Genomic DNA, 16138 nt, shown 5'->3' on the forward strand with positions numbered 1-16138 from the left:
GCCAAAGGAGAAGTGAAAGCAGATCGCTAGGCTCACACAGAGCTACATCTGCATTTCTAACTCTCTCCCTTCAACCACGCTTACGACAGAGCAGAATTAAACCTCACGAGCAGAGGACTCCAGGCCTCTGCAGTCGGTTTTAGCAGGAGGTTACTGAGGAAGGCACTGGCTTAGAAGATCTAAGGTCAGATCTAAATGCTGATATGTGGCCTCTGAAGCTCAATCCACACCAGCCAGCGGAAATGGGAGCGCAAAGACAGCTTGCTGCCAATGGCCAGAAAGGTTTAAATTCTTTCAGGGGCTCCCAAGTCATCCCATGTACAACAGTGGCCACTCAAGAAGCAGGACTTACCACTCGATCATGAGCAGGCGATTGAGACAGTCTTCTCCACAAGCGACCTCCCCCTGAGCTCGTTCCTCCTTGGAGAGAGGAGGGCATTCACACAGCATCCGCTTAATATCCCGGTGAGATTTGTTCTTCTTCCTATGGAAGACAGGTCATTGAAATACAGCTGAGATAGTGCTGGGGGAGGGAAATTAATCCTCAATCTTTATCAACTGTCACTGGGGGAAAAGTAGTTTCTTCTTTAGAAACTGGACATACTATCTGCTTTTGGACAACGACAGGAAGGCACACGGGTTATCAAGGACACCTGGTTTGTTTGGAGCAGGAGGCGAGGGCTTTCTGATCACGTAAGATGATTCTCAGAAAGACATCCCAGGATATTTAACTTATTCTTCTTCTCCTGAGGGCACACAAGCCAGCTGTACTTACAACGTAGATGTGTGCATCCACGTACCTGCACACAGCGGCAGGACTAAAAACCCTTTATTTCGTCAAACAAGTAAAGAAGCCGATTTCCAGAAAAGTCAGTCCTAAATTTTACAGCTAGAAGACTTCTCACCACATAGTACAAGTTATAAGGTTTAAATTAAAAGGATAAAAGGCTTTGATTGGCCTCTTTTGAAATACTATATTCTGTAATCACATGTAATGCTATGGAGACAATCTCCAGGGCTCCCTCCAGCCTCAGCTATCCTGCAATGCCCCATTTGGTTTCGCTGATTCAAAGGCCAGGAGAAAAGCCACGTTCTAAAATATTAACGCATAAAACGTTAGTATGCACGTGTATCATTTTTAAAAAGCATTCTTTTAATAAAGCAAATTGAAGGGTTTAGCTACTTAAACCTCTGCTTTACTGTCAAATAAGAAGATTAAAAAAAAAAACCATACGAAAACTGGAGTTACAGCAAAGGTAGAGCACCAAAGACATCTACTAAGTGAAATTTTAGTTGCCATAAGATGACTAGCCCTTGCAAGGGAAACGCTTTGGAGCGAGGATCCCAACAAGACAAAAAAAGGCGTAAAAAAAATAGATAAACTTGGGCTGAAATAAACAGCAAGTTCTGTCTACACGTAAGCGGTCTATATCCGGACTCTGAATTAAGAATATGTTTTTTATATAAATGTGTTAAAGCGTTTTGGCGAACCACGTAGTTCAGAGCAGCCAAATGAAGCAACAAACACTTGAGCATCAGGACGTACTACACAAAACACAACACGTGTGTAAATCCACACGCGCGGAGCTCCCCCGCACCGCACCGTGCCCTCGCTGCCGGTCGGTGCAGAAAAGTTTGGCGTTCACTTGGGTGTGAAAAACACAGCCCCGCTTTACTCTGCCTCAGACTACGAGAGGGAGGCATCCTGAAGTGAGAAAGGAGCTTTAACGGGTATAAATGATGAGCAGGCCTTACCCCAGGCTGCACAAGGAATAAGGGCTGTTTACAAACTTGTAAGGAGCTCCTACCTACCCGTTAAAGCCGGACTGCGTATTTTTGGGCACGGATGAAGGTTTCTGAGCTCTGAAGCAACATACTTACTGAAGCCCAGAGCTCAGGAACAGATTTTTTTTCAAATGATCACACCCTGTTCAATATTCCCACGCAGAAGGATTCATCAATCAGCAGCTAACCTCTGCTATTTCAAATTACAGCTGTTAGAGCTAAAATATCTTGTTTGAGACAACGAATAATTACATGCAAGCACCCACAGCCTTTGAAAACACACAACATGTGTCCAGAACCTTTCCCATGCCCAGATTTCCCTTGGTCTTGAGAGAGCTGCCATTTGGGGGCTCTGAACAGAAGATCTGACAAGCCCACAGGTGATGCTGCTGCACAGCTCTGGGCTCTACTGCAGCCCCACCACGTTCATATGAACACTGGACAGCAGAGAACACAGAAAAAAAAAAAGAAAAAAGAAAAAAAGGAAGAAAAAAAATCATTTCTGCAAGCTACTGTGGGCACAAGAACACTTTTACTTGTTGCTGATGCTGGGAATCTCAAGTGGGCAAGTCCTGCCTGCCACCCATGTCAGGACAAGCTACAGGAGATGCCACAGAGAAGGAGGTAATTAGTGATCATCCCTCCACATACTCCCATCACTGGCACCTCTCCGGATCCTAAAAGTGTTTTGTTTTTTTTTTTTGCTTGGGAGAAGAAACCTCGTGGGGGTTACAGCACTGGCCCAGCATGTCCTCTACAAGCAGTGCTGTGAGACCCAGGGAATGCAACATGCTTCCTCCCCATTCCTCCCTGCTCTACCAATTGCCAATTTGGCTTTAAAAAAAGCTATCCCAGAGTCAAATACAAGTTGAAACCTAAAACTGCTATAGTCAAAGGAAAAAAATATATAAAAAAAAAATCAGTTACCTTTCCGTCAAGTACACATTTTCCTCAATCAGGTCAAAGTAACAGGGCATTTTGCCTTGCTTGGCAAACTCCTTCCAGCGCTGCGGGTCTCGGAAGTCGTCCATGATGCACAAGCGACCGACCATGGAGGAATCCTGCGGCGCCGCCTCCACTTGCTCCCCCTCTGTCTTTACCTTCTTCCTCTCCCTGGAGTCGCCATCGCTCTCAGAGTCGCTCTCCAACTCCTGGCGTCTTTTTTTTGGCGGCCCTCGCTCCTTCACGTCATTTTTTTCCAAAGCCTTCACCTCCTCCTTTTTCTCACCGGCAGACACCGGCTCCTTGGTGGAATTGCTGCTGATCTCATGGGCTTGCACAGAACCTGCCTCTTTCTGCTCAGGAGCATGGAACTTACTCGGGGAGCTGGGAAAACGAGCCTTGCAGTCATCATCCCAGCGGTCATCCTCCTCGTACTCCTCGTGATCCTCCGTTAGAGAATCCGGCACTTGTCCTTGAATTCGTTCGTAATTAATTCCAGAAGGCCTGCTAGCAGACCTCGCATCCCAATAACCGTTGCCTTGCCAGTAGTTCTGAGACCCGCTGTACGCTCCCGAACCTGGCTGGTAAACGTAGCCCGAGTAGACCCCGAAGCTGCTATCTGGCTGCTGATAGGTGCTACTGGGCTTCTCCGGCTGGGAGAAGTCCCAGCCCAAACCACCCAAATCCTCCGTTGTATGAAAACCGTCCACCTTGGAGAACTCTCCGAGGCCAGACTGATTAAGCCCACCCTTCCCCTGCCTGCTGTCCGGCTTGGAAGCGTTTGCCTGGTGTCGAGAGTTATCAGCGCTTTCGAAACTCTCAGGCAGACAAAATGGCTGCTCTTCCTGCAGGCCAACCGGCCTACCTACGGCCATCAGCTCCTTCAGTCTCTCGTCTGGGTTGGATTTGCCGTCGGGGTCTGCCGCTAGGTCTGCCTGACTCGTACTGTCAACGCCGTCGCTCTGCGGCTGGCAAGCGTCTGGCCGGAGCTCTTCGGGCTCCTTCCTGCTGAGCTCGGTGGAAGAGGCTGGGCTCTTCTCCATCCCCCTAGGAGAGCACCTGCTCTCTGCCTGTGGGCCGTTCTTACTCGCCATATTCTCCGGCCTCTCTTCGTAGTAAGGCCTGCTGGGCTCCGGCCTCTCGTCGTCCCAGTGGTCCGAGTAGCGCCGGTTGCCCTGGCTGCTCCGCGAGGAGCACGGGCTGCTCTCCTCCATGGCAATGGTCGAGTTCTTTGGGATAACCACAACGGACTGGAGCCGTTTCCGCGGCACGCCGTCATCGGAATCAGAATCCTCCGTGTCGCTGTCGTCACTGCCCGGCTCGCTGTCGCTCTCGGCCGTGTCCGAATAATCGTCGTGGCGAGGGGGAACGAACTCGGAAGCGCTGCCGCTGCTGTCACACGTGGGGGCCTGCGTTACGGTTTCCGTTTCTTCCGCAGTGACGACAACGTCGCAAGATGGAAACAAAGCGTCTGGAAAAGCCGAAGCCACCAAGGGCCCGCTCCCTTCGTCCTCAACTGACGCGCCGAGGCCCTGCTCTTTCAGATCGTCTGACCCAACTCCCTCGGTGGAAACCGCGCTTTCTTCCACTGCGACCTCTCTGCTGCGGTGCTCCAGCGGCACTTCGGAGTAATACGAATGCTCGTCTTTGAACGACAGCTTGCCTTTCGCTGAAGGGACGTCGAGGTGCTGAGTATCCACCTCGAGCACCTCCTCAGCTTCCGAGTGGTGCGGCGGCCTCTCGCACTGGTTTGGCGGGGCCCTGTCCCACTTGGAGGGGACGTTTCCCTCGGGATGCTGCGCGACCACGGGATTGTCCAACCTGATTCGGGGGGAAAAGCCGTCCTGAGAGGAATCTCTGCTCGAGCTATCCACAGCTAGGCTCGTTTTATGGGAATGGTTAATATGATACTGATCATCTTCGCACGCAGACTTTGAATTTTGATCCTCTGTGCATTCATAGTCGCACGTCACTGTCTGCGGCTCGACGTGCACGTCCAGAAACGCCTCGGAAGTAACTTTCAGATCTCCTGGTTCAACTTCGATTTCAACCTCCGAATGGTACAAAGAAGGGGTAGCATCATCTGAAATGTAGCAAAAAACTGATTCTTTGGTTTTGTCACACGGAGTCGCCTGATCATCCAGCTTCTTAATTAAAGTTTTAGAATGACCTACATTCACGACTGGCAAAGGCATAGCTTCGCATTGCTGCTCTGGGACCGGAGCCTCCGTTTCCTTAAACAGGCTGCTACACTCGCTGGACTGCACACGAGAATCATCTAGCTCGTGCTCTTTAGAGGCGTATGTGCTCTCAAATCCATTTGATGGCAACGGATACAACTTACTCGTCTTTACGACGGGTGACGCTTCCGACCTACACAGACTATCGTCAGAAGACGCTGCGACATCCTCTGTTTTGGAGGCACTGAGAGTTGCCAAGTCATCAGACCTACCCTCTGGGGACCCATTTATATTCATTTCCATAGGGAAACACGTTCTTAACTGCTCGTGCTTTACCTTTACTAAAGTTTCTTGTTCCTTAACACTGTCATGGCATTCATTTCCTGCAAGTTCCTCGGACCTTGAATGAGGAAAACCAGCTTTTGATTCATCTGTCTTTTTAAAAGTGGGTGAATCATTTAACTGATTTAGTGGAGAAAGTGTCTTTTCCCTTTCAAATCTTTTTGCAATGGACACTCGGATCTCATTGCTTTTTAGACAAGAGGTCTCTAAATCTAGAGAATTAGACTGCTGCTTTATTTCTTCAACTGATTCTGTACAACAGAAAGAACTTTTAAATTTATCAGGCTTTGGCGCAGGGGTCTTTGAAGGGGTGGACTTATAACGGGAGGAATTCACATTACTGTCAGGCTTAGAATGGGATGTCCCCTTTCGATACCCGAGCTCATTAAGGGGAGAGCACCTTTTGGTTACTTCACTTTCTGAAGTCCGTTTTGAATCTCTATCTGCTTTTGAAGAAGACTTTCCTCTCCTCTCCATGTCAGCATGAGATGACTCTATTTTGCTGTCCCTGTCCGATTTAGAGTAAGAAGTCCTTGAATCTCTGTACGAAGAGGAGTGGGACGACGTGCGCCTCGAGTCGCTAGATCTGGAATGTGTCCTCCTGTACTCGTCTTCCGAATCAGAGCTCTCCCTCGCCCTGGAATCCGCATACGAACGAGAGTATCTTGTCCTTTCTCTGTAAGGGGAGCTCCGGTGGTATCTGCGGTCAGACTCGTAGTAATGCGAGCGCTCCGACCTCGAGTACGAAGAGCTGGTTCGGGAGCCCCGATCGGACCGGGAACGAGAATGAGACCGGCTTCGCCGCCTCTCCCTGTCTGACCTCGATCGGGAGGACGCATACCGCGAATCTCGCTCTGACTTGGAATAGCTAGAATACTTCTCATCTCTGTCCGACTTGGAGCGCGAGGAGGACTTCACCGGTTCTTCTCCCCTGAGCGACGCAGAGCTTTTCCTGGGATCTCTCTCTTTTTCCGCACTGGATATCTTCAGTTCATGCGAGCGCTGGCTGGAAGAAGTCCTCACAGAGTCTTCGTCAGACTCGGAGCCCAGCAACGTGCCGTCGGACTGGGAGAACTTCCTCTTCGAACCCTGTTTCCTAGAGCACAGAGAAGCACCCTTTGAGCTGTCAGACACCTCATCGTCTTTCCCAATATGGGAATCTTCCTTCTGTGGAGTTATTTCCACCTGCTCGGCCGTGTGTACGGTTACGTGTTCTTCCAAACCGTGCGATACTGCATCCTGTTTGACGTCCAGCTCCAAAGCCTCCTTCGGTACTACGCGACACGGCTCCTTCGAAGCCGGGACTTCTGCTTCTACAGGCGGCGACAGCAACAGCGTCGACATGAGCGTTACGGGCAGTTGTGGCAAGGCTGCTGCTGCGGGAACTGGCATGGATGCTGCTGGTGATGCTGTTGGTGGAGGTGGAGGCGGCGGTGGCGGTGTTGACGGGAAGTCCGCGGCCGCTGCCACCGGTTCCGTTACCGGTGCCAGAGCCGACGGTGGCAACGTTGCTGCTGCAGCTGGTGGCGGTGGTTTGGTAGTGACGCTAAGTAAATGTTTCTTAAAATGGATCTTCCCCAGTTCTACCTTCGGTTTTGGAGGTGAAGACTCCTCAGCTGAACCGGCAGCATCCCCAAGGTCCATTTTAATTTTGGGGTTAAAGTCAGTCTGAAGGGGTACTGCTGGGGAGTTCTGTGTTTCATTTTGTTTCTCGTTTCCGAGACCGGTCAGAAATCTGTTCGGTAAGGTTTTCTTGGTTAAACTAAAGCTGAAAGACACCTTTTGTCTTCCTTGCTCCTCAAGGTTAACCTTTGTTTTGGTGCCTTTGGGCAAAAAGCGACTAGAAGCAACACCTTTGAACACTGGGCCTTTGATAAAGCCAGCTTTCTGCACGGTTTCAGTCTTGCCCTGGAAAAGACAAAAAAAGAAAAGGCTGTTAGAGGAAGGTGTTTTTAAAAAACAACCCTGTTCTACAGGAGCACTGAACAATTCCCTTTTACCTGGTGAATTTTTTAAGGTTATAAAATAGAAATTGATATCCTGGGCTGAAGTCTGGGACAGCGCAGCCACACTGCTTTCTGCGCCTGCCTCCCTTTTGATCAGAATCAATTATCCGCTCATTTCGAGTCTTGAACAGTATCTCCTCTGGGATTCAGGCTGAGGCTTTTTAACTGACTTATTAATAACCAAGCTGAAAGTTCTTTTTGCATTTAATTCTTATTAAAAAAAAAGAAGAGAGAGAGGGTTCAACGCACAAAGTTAATCGAAGGGAGAGCGCTACTTTATTTGTTCTCTTTCTGTGGTCTCGCACCACAAAACACCCTGCACTTTCAAGCCTTAGGTGCGTTTGTTTTCACACCCCAGCAGACTGCACCTGGATGCGTTTGGTTTCAGAGTGAATCAGGCTACCAAGAGCCACAGTCGCAGCCCTAAGCCCCGTCCTTTCCCACGTTCTGCTTTATCTCGGTCATTCATCCTTCCCAACAAGTCTCAGGCCAACAAGCAGGTTACTCACATGAGATGTAAGGAACCTCTCACCTTACAGAATGTATTTATCGAAGCCCAAGATTAGCAACTTTCAGAGCAAAAAGCACACTGTGTTTATTTACCTTGGCTTTTGTCCACCTATTTCTAAAGCTACGGGCTTGTCTCCGCAGAAGCTCTATCGCTATCTACCGCAGCGTAACGAGAGTACAATCCCTAAAAGACGAATGCTGTCACACTGTGGTAAAAGGGTGTTCCTCTCCACCTCCCTTATCCCCATAAATCCAAACTGCATTAGCGTAATCGCACTTCGGGCGAGGAGCATGACTCCAATGAAAACAGTTTTAGCAGTCAGAACACCGTACGCAGCGAGGTTTTCCTCCCGTAACTATTGCATGAACACATCTTTGGCAGCAGCAGTGGTTTCCTGCTACCCACGGTGACTTACTATGTGCTTAGTTATCGTTTAACTTCTGTAAAACAATGCACAGTCGCTAAGGCTAAAGGCACCGTGGTAAATTATTAAGTAAGATGCTGGAATGGAAACCCCATCCCATTCTATTTGCATGCTTAGATGTAATTTTTACAAAAATACCCCCATAGTTGATGAAACGCACGGTTTTACTATTTTAATTGTGAAAACCATGTCACGGCCTCCACCTGACTTTGTCTTGGCTACCCAGCCTAGCACCACGCACGCATCGGGTCAAAAATCTGACTCCTTTAAAACTGGTGCCACCTCACGGGTGCTCTGAAACGAGCACGGATGCCGAAAGGGCGCCCAGATAACAATGGCCTTAAAAAGGGGCACGTCCACACGCTTGTCCTCCTCTTCTCACCAACACCGTCCCACACTCATCTCTACAAAGGCTGCTGAAAATACTCAGTTTTCAAGCAATGCACACATCAGAAGCGATCCGTTTTTTGAACCCAAACAACAGACTAATACACAAGCGCATACAACCAAATTCACCGAAGCATAAAGGACAAAATCAAGCGCTCGGCCCGTTTGGTTGGAGTTTCTACGTGTCTGAATGCTACTGAGACCATCCTCCTGCAGGATGCTGGGCTCAGCCTCCCAAAGAGCAAGGGAACGTCGTTTTGTGAGGTTGTTGGGTCACTTCTTCTCCTTCCATGACCAGAAACTGACACCTTCCTACCCTGACCTGGGCATATGCATTGGAACAACCTAAGTGTAAGAAATCAGGTTCCTATCTTCACACGTATCTGGGTGTCTAAGGGAAAGAGCCTCCACAAATCTGAATCCAAACTCTTATCATAGACTGGATTCACCTCTTATACCAATTATACACTATATATATTAAAAAAAACACAGTGAACACAGTGCATCAGCATTCTGGAGTTGTCTTACTAGAACCTGGCTGAAATTATTTTATGTCCAAAATTCAGTTATGGAAATACATGCCAGTGCTTTGATTAAAATCTTTCTATCTCTAAGCACAACAGAGCTGAAATCTGAGCTTGCACACAAATAACGGGGTTTGGATACAGCCACCTTTGCACAAAACACAGGACTGGAGGGAAGGAAAGGAGCTGCTGAGCTTCATTCCGCTGCTTTCCATATCTATTCAGCAGAGATCACGCATCTCAGAACAAATGTTTCAACCTCACATGCTCACCCTTCCAGGGATTTTTTTCCTTAAATAACACCAAGTTTAAAAAACATGACTTACATAAATGTAAAATATATTCCACAGGTAGCTTTTGAAATTTAATAGGGAGCAATTACTGGCAAAATAGTGGAAAAGTTCTCCTGCCTTTCATGTTTTACAGACAGCAAAGGCTCCCCAGCACGCTGCTGTGGGCGTAGTGCAGCAGGGGAAGGCGGCAGGAGCTCGCTCTGCGTACTCCGCGGAGATGAACGACTGCCGAGGAATGACTGAAGCAGCACGAGGCAGTGCCCCTGCAGCTCTCCAGTCGCTGGGAAGGCAGGAGCACGCACAGCACGTTCAACCCGAGCAGACGTGGTCCTGAAGCGTCAAAAATTATTAGCGGCGGTCTTTCCTCGGCTGGGGTGTTATAAAACGTTCCAGTCCCTGGAAGTTTCCTCCTTTCCCCACACATTAATGCAGCAGAACTCGTTGTTTTCCACGGACCAAGGCCTTAAATACTCGTCTTGTCGCGGCGCAGAGAGCAGAGCCTCCCTGCACCCAGCGACTCAGAGGCACCACCGCGCTCTGCTGCCCGCAGCCGCCACCGGAGAGACGTGGAGGTGGCACTGAGGGCGCTCCCCTTCCCTGCAGACCCAACCACTGACCTGGAGGCACCCCAAAACACCGGGCTGGAATGTGAGGATGTCTCTTGTCCCTGTCCAAGCAGGTGGGGTTTGGTTTTGCCCTCTGGTTTATCTGGACCCAAGGCTCAAGAAATCCCTAAGTCAAAACGACTACGCTGGGCTAAAGCCTAAACTGGGAGTGACATAAAAAAGGAGTTAATTTTACTCACCTCATTTTCTTCTTCTCTATTGCAATCCAGCCGAGAAAACATGCAAAAGAAAACACAGAGAGAAGGTGTGAGCATCAGGCAGAACCACAAAACGCAACGTCAGACCCCTGCCACCCCAAGCGTGGCCGCGCCAGCCCGCGCCCACCCAGCCAGCACCCAGACACCGGCAGCTTCGGAGGGCGCCTCGGGGACCCGAACAGCGGCAATTCTGCAAGGACTCCCAGAGCAAACCTTCTGAAACCCAGCAGCCTGCTGGACGCCGACGGCCGGCAAGCCAGCCAGGGTCCTGCTTCAACAGAGGCGACGCTGCGAAGGTAACGCAGGCGTAAGAGTCTGGGGAACGAGACACGGGAATCAGGGTTTGTTTTTCTTCCTGGTTCAGTATTTTCCTTAGCAGATCCGGAACGGCGAAAAGTTCCTCCTCTCTCATCACCTCCGCACGCTCAGAAACAGAGGCAGAGGTCCCGACACACACCTTACCGCTGCGTCACCTGCCGCGAACCCGCGGCCCCGGCTAATATTCACCGCGACGCGTAGGGTTCAAGAATCCAGCTCCCTGGCGCTCAGCCCCTCGGCACCGAGCAGGCTGAGCACCACCTGGCTCCCAGGGAAGCTGCCGAGGGGAAGCCCAGCCCTCCTCGCCTCCCTCCTTACGCTCGCTGCTCAGTCCCACCAGCCGGGCAGCTTCTCCGCGAGCGAGGAGGAAGAACCGCGCTGCTCTGGTCTCGCCGTGCCCGACGCCTGCAGAGCCTTGGGGAGCGTTTTGGCCCCTAAAGAGAAACTACACACGAACGGATGCAGAAGGTTTCAGGCACATTTCTGCAACGACAGCACGGAAGCAACTGGGTATTGCCCCATTTCAGCAATCATCAACCGAGAGTTAGGGGCGACCCGCTCGAAAGCCCCATCGCCAGCAGCAATATCCGCCAAAGGCTCACGTCCAGTTGATAAAGCTTATTAATGGGGCATAAATCACCCGCACGGCAGCAATAACAGGGCTTGTTTTTATTGAGGAAACATGACCCGTGAGCTTGAGCAAGCCGTGGATACACAAAGGGCGTGTAGGTGATTTAATGGGGTTGGGAACACCATTAATTCAGCGCAGTGCCGACGGGGAGGACAGAAGCCCTTTAAGAACCGCATTTTGACGCGAATTACTGCCCGAAAGGAGGCTTTCCTTTTAGGATCGCAGAAAGCGGAGTTCAAGACTTCCCCAAAACGCACGGCCATCAGGAATGACGATGTCCTGAGTCAAAGCGAGCGTTGAGGGGGTGAGAACAGCACCAAGGTCAAGCACGGCCAAGACCCGACACCAAAACGTTCACTACAGCCGCAAGGAGACGCGCTGCGACGCAGCACGGGGTGACGACCAACACGCAAAAGCTGGCAGTCCCAAACCAGGCAGAAAGAAGCGTCCGTTCACACGGGAAAACACGGACACGAGTCGGTACGTGGTGGGAGACGGGCACCGGAGTTCAGTATTCCCGAGTGCCCGCCGTGAGGGTGAAGGAAATAACAACCTGCGTTCGCTCCCGTTGCTGAAAAGCTCCGCAAAACCGGCGTCAAGTTAAAACGCTGGCAAGGACGCAGAGAAGAGGTCTCCAAAAACCGCAGGCTAAGAATAAAACTTCCCCAAGCTCCGAAGCACTCGGGGAGGAGCTGGGGGGGGAGGAGGCACGTCACGGAGCAGCAGCACCAGGGCACGGCTGCAAGCTCCGGTCCCGGGCGCAGCTTTCGGCCACGGCGATTTCCTCGAGAGCATCCAGCGGCCTGCGACACCCCCAGCGGCACGCACCTGCAATCTGAGGTGCTTTACAGGGGGAAAAAACCAGCTGAGATGCTTCAAAACCCAGAGGAAGCCTCCGAGGAGGGAGCGAGCTGCGTTAGGAAGAGGACGATCTGGCTGCTCTCGCTTCTGCTGGGAGCGAGACTTCGGGGGGGGGGGGAAGCTGCTTTTAGGCAAAAAAGAACTTTTTTTCTCCGTCCCGCGGTGGTATCGCAGAAGAGGCAGTGGGATTTCAGAGAGGAGCAGCGAGGAGGCAGCCGGGGCTGCAGCCTCTTCCTTTTGCCCCAGCTCCAACACAAAAATAGGTTTCCAAAATTAGGTAAGGCGCCGCTCTTCGCTCGGGAACGGTTTGCCAAATTCCTCCCACGCCGGGCTGGGAGTTACGCGGGTTTTCCACGATAGGAGCGCGAGGAAGCAAAGCAGGATCGTACCCGAGCCGGAGACACCGTCCGAACGCACAGCCGCAGCCCTGCCTGCCTCCCTCCGGCTGCTCTTTGCTATCCTCAGAGGTGTAAAAGGAAGAGTTGTTAAAATTAGCATTGGGCTCAGGCGTTTACTGGCTTCTTTCCGTGAATTTCAAGAGGAAGGGCTTGCGAAAACCCAAAATAAAACGCAAAGCAAAACAGAAGACATCTACCAACAAGCGCACGGTGAAGTTAAAAAAAATAAATACGGAACTTGTACCATCTTTTCCTTGCCGAGGGCAAGGCTAACGTAGTAAGACTCAGCACAATCCGCCTGCCCCAACGTACGATTTCCAAGAACAACTGCGCCGGGCTGCTGCCAGCCGATTAACGCCAGGTATCGGCACCGTGGGTTTGCAAACACGCCACGAACCCACACCGCTCCCGGGAGCGGCCGGAGCAGCAAGGAAATCCCAAATCCCCGCACCCCGCGCGCAGTTCACACCTCCCCGGTTTGTCCTGGGCACGATAATAAAAAAAATGCAGGTGCATTTTTCTTCCCAGGTTCAGCATCCCTTAGATGCTCCGACAGCTTGGCACCAACGCCGCTTCTTGCCTTTAGACTTCTCCCCTTTTTAAGTCGTAATTCACATCACAACCTTGGCTTTGCGGGCTTTGCTTATGCTAAAAAATGCAACCAAACAGAACGCCCTCAGGCTTACGAAGTCTAAATGACAAATGCTGGTATGCATCAGGGCAAAAAACTCGGGGCTGCGCCAGAGCCTCAGCTCCCCTCGGTCCTTTTTTTTTTTGTCTGGAAGCTGACAGCTCTTTTTATCTAAGCACCTGCAGGGCTAACGACCCTGCAAGAGCAAAAAAGCCTCACCCTGAGCAGCACTCGGCACACCTAGCTGGAGGCCGAGGCCGGCATTATGCAGGCATTAGCACAGGTCCATCTGAAAGCCCACCTGGCCAGCAATTCCCTTCCTTTCTTAGGGAAACAAAGCGCAAAAGCCAAATCCCGGAGGGAATGGCAGCCTCCGGGCCGCCCTGCTCCCCAGGCGCCGCTCTTAGACTGGGCAAAAACCCACAAAAACCTGAAAACGTGGGCAGTGACACGGGGAAGAGCGTGCGTGGCCACCCCGAGCTCCGGCACGGTGCTCAAGGCAAGAAGGGGAGCCCAGCGGATCTCACCACCAGGCGATGGGTTACAGCTCGGTGCGCGAGCTCGCCGCAGCCGCCGGCAAGCTCAAAACCGAGTGGTTTTGTAAAACACTTACAGGTCTGAAGCTCTAGCACGTGCTCGCCTTGTGAATCTCCGCCGTGTCCGGCTGGGGATTGGAAACTAGGCCAAATCAGCCCCTGCCATTACCCGAAATAAACGCGGTGCTAAGCGGCTGCGAGCTCCGTTGTGCCCGGTGCTGGGCTCCCGCTCCCCGGACGTGTCCCTGCTTCCAAAATTACGGACCGCTGGGTGCCGCACGGCTGGAAAAAAAGGCAGGGGGGGTTAATACACAACCCCGCTCCTTCCCCGGGTAAACCGCACAGAGGAAAGGCGACGGCACAGCCGGACAGGAGGGGGGGAGAAATCAAACATTTTCCCCAAACAGAAGCTGGAAACCCAGCCAATTGCTCCAGAACCTGAGGTCAGCAGCGCTACGAGCGGGGCCGTGCCCCCGGTGACACCCCCCCAGCCCCGCTCCCCCAGCTCAGCACCCGCTTTTGGGCAACGGGTTTGGAGCCGCACCTTTGGGTGCCGCTGCCTGGGGTCGGGGCAGGGGCGAGACGCCGCGTCCCCTGGCCTGAAATACGAAAAAAAACCCGGCACGTTCCCCGTGCCAGGAAGCAACGCAGCCACGCGCCGGATGTTATTTCCCCCCCCCTTCCCTCCCTCGTTTCCGAAAATAACACGGGCTGGGGGGCATCCCGCAGCCACGAGCAGGTGGGGAAGGGACGAGTTTAACAAGGGGACGACCTGAAATACCCTTCGCGAAGCACAAAAAGGGCCGGCCGCCGGCCGCCGGCCACCCCAGCGGTGAATTGGGAGCAGCGGTGACACAGGTGCCACCACCGGCCCGGCCCGGTGCCCCCCATTCTCACCGCGCCGGCCGCGAGGAGCGGATCCGGGAGGCGTTAAGAGGCAGCACGGGGAGTTCAGGGCGCCGTAAATCCTCGCTACGGGCGTTCAGGCTCCCCTTCCCCGCTGCCCAGGGGGGGAAAAAAGGCAGGCTAAAAAGAGGCACGAGCTGCAAAACGCCCGCTCCGTGCCAGCTGGCAGCCTGCGGGGAGGTGCGGGAGGTGGCCAAGGAGCCCGCGCAGCCCCTGGGGTAAAGCCACAGGTTGAGGCTTGGGGTCCTTTTTCGGAGGGGGGCAAGGCTTCACCTGCTACATATTTCGCTCCCCGTGCGTTCACAGCAGCGTTTCGGAGAGGCTGGCAGCTTTTCCTTTCGGAAGCAGGCCCCGGGTAAGAACGTTTCCAGCAGTCTCCAGCCTGCCGCTCCAGGAGAGGCGCCGCGGGACCCGTTCCTCGCCCAGAACTCCCCCAAAGCCCGGCGGCCGCGCACCCCGCTCGCGCTCTCCCCGCTGCACCGGGGCTCCGGGGCACGTCTGAGGGAGGAACCCGGCGGTTCAAGTCGGGCGCCGTGACAGCGGCCAGCCCCCGGCGATCCCATGGCTGCGGCGTGCCGCCGGACGGCCGAGAGCACCGGCCCGGCGAGGGAACGCACCGCGGCGTGTGGAAGGGGGACGGCGGCGAGCCAGCGAGCTGGGACGGCGTGCCGGGGCGGAAGGAGAGGGCGCAGGCCCACGGCTGCACCCGAAAGCAGGGCTCCCGGTGGGCAACGTGGCAGCGCTCGCCCTTGGCAAGCCTCCCCCCGTCCAAGCGGGGAAGGAGAGGTTCGGTTCGCAGCCTTGGGTTAGCTTCCCCCGCGGCTAAAGGTAACCGGGGGGGGGGGGTCGCTGCTCAGACCCTCCCCTGCACCAAAATCACCTCCTGGAGGCGTTGCGGGGCGGCAGGAGCTGCAACAAAAGGGAAGGCTCCGAGCACCCGCAGCATTCTCCAGCTGCACTGCCCCAAGGCCATGCAATTAAAGCAGAAATGCGTGAGCGCCCCCAGGCAGTGCGGTGCCCTTCCCAGACTGCCCGTCCTTCCAGGGGCTGCCGGCAATTTGTCCCCCCCCCCCGATTTGTCCCCGCTGTCCACCTCTCCGGGCTCCCCAGCGCGCAGGCACCTCTGCGCTACAGCCCCACGCAGAGCAGCAAATCCTCTCCCTAACGCAGAGCGAGAGCAGTGGCCCTCTGCTTTCCTTAACGCGAGGAGAGAAAGCAGAGGGGACAGCCGCCTGCGAACTCCCCCGGCGCGGGCGCAGCCCGGCTCGGGGGGGGGAAGGAGGCTTTGGAGCAACCTCTCCAGCACCCTGCAGCGGCTGGGGCAGCCGAGGGAGGCGAGGAACCCGCGAGCCGGGCCGAGTTAGGAGATAAATCCGTCGCCAGGCCGGGTTAGGAGATAAATCCGTCGCCCCGCCGAGTTCCGCGCTCACTCACGGTCATCGCTGCCGGCGAGCGGCACCGGGGCTTCGCTGGCGGCGGCAGCTCAGGCCGTGCGGCTCCACCTCACCTGGGCAGCAGGTCTGGGTGTTGGAAACAGGGGGGGAAAAGGGGAAAAAGAAACAACAAAAGGAAAGGCAAGGTGGCCCCTCCCCTGGGGGGCAGGTCCTGGGGGCAGCCCCTGCAGCAGGGGCTTCCACCCA

The 16138-nt window shown here is 53.6% G+C and overlaps 1 protein-coding gene across 3 annotated transcripts in view; it reads right to left on the reverse strand.

Moving 5' to 3' along the window:
* The window catches only part of SETD2 (SET domain containing 2, histone lysine methyltransferase), a 64148-nt gene that overhangs the window by 42715 nt on the left and 5295 nt on the right, over positions 1–16138 (reverse strand). For 2 of the 3 annotated variants that reach the window (XR_014579005.1, XM_083822507.1), the window contains exons 2-4: positions 10200–10215; positions 2713–7157; positions 353–484 (exon numbers count right to left, since the gene is read on the reverse strand). Coding sequence is in view for 2 of the 3 variants with exons in the window: in XM_083822507.1 (XP_083678633.1) it covers positions 353–484; positions 2713–7157; positions 10200–10215 (4593 nt within the window). In the remaining variant the exon portion in view is untranslated. Of the gene's footprint in view, positions 1–352; positions 485–2712; positions 7158–10199; positions 12063–16138 lie in introns of those variants that run through there. The other variant, XM_083822508.1, reaches the window with a different exon arrangement.

The sequence above is a fragment of the Anser anser genome (assembly GCF_964211835.1).
Source record: "Anser anser genome assembly, chromosome: 2".
NCBI lineage: Eukaryota > Metazoa > Chordata > Aves > Anseriformes > Anatidae > Anser > Anser anser.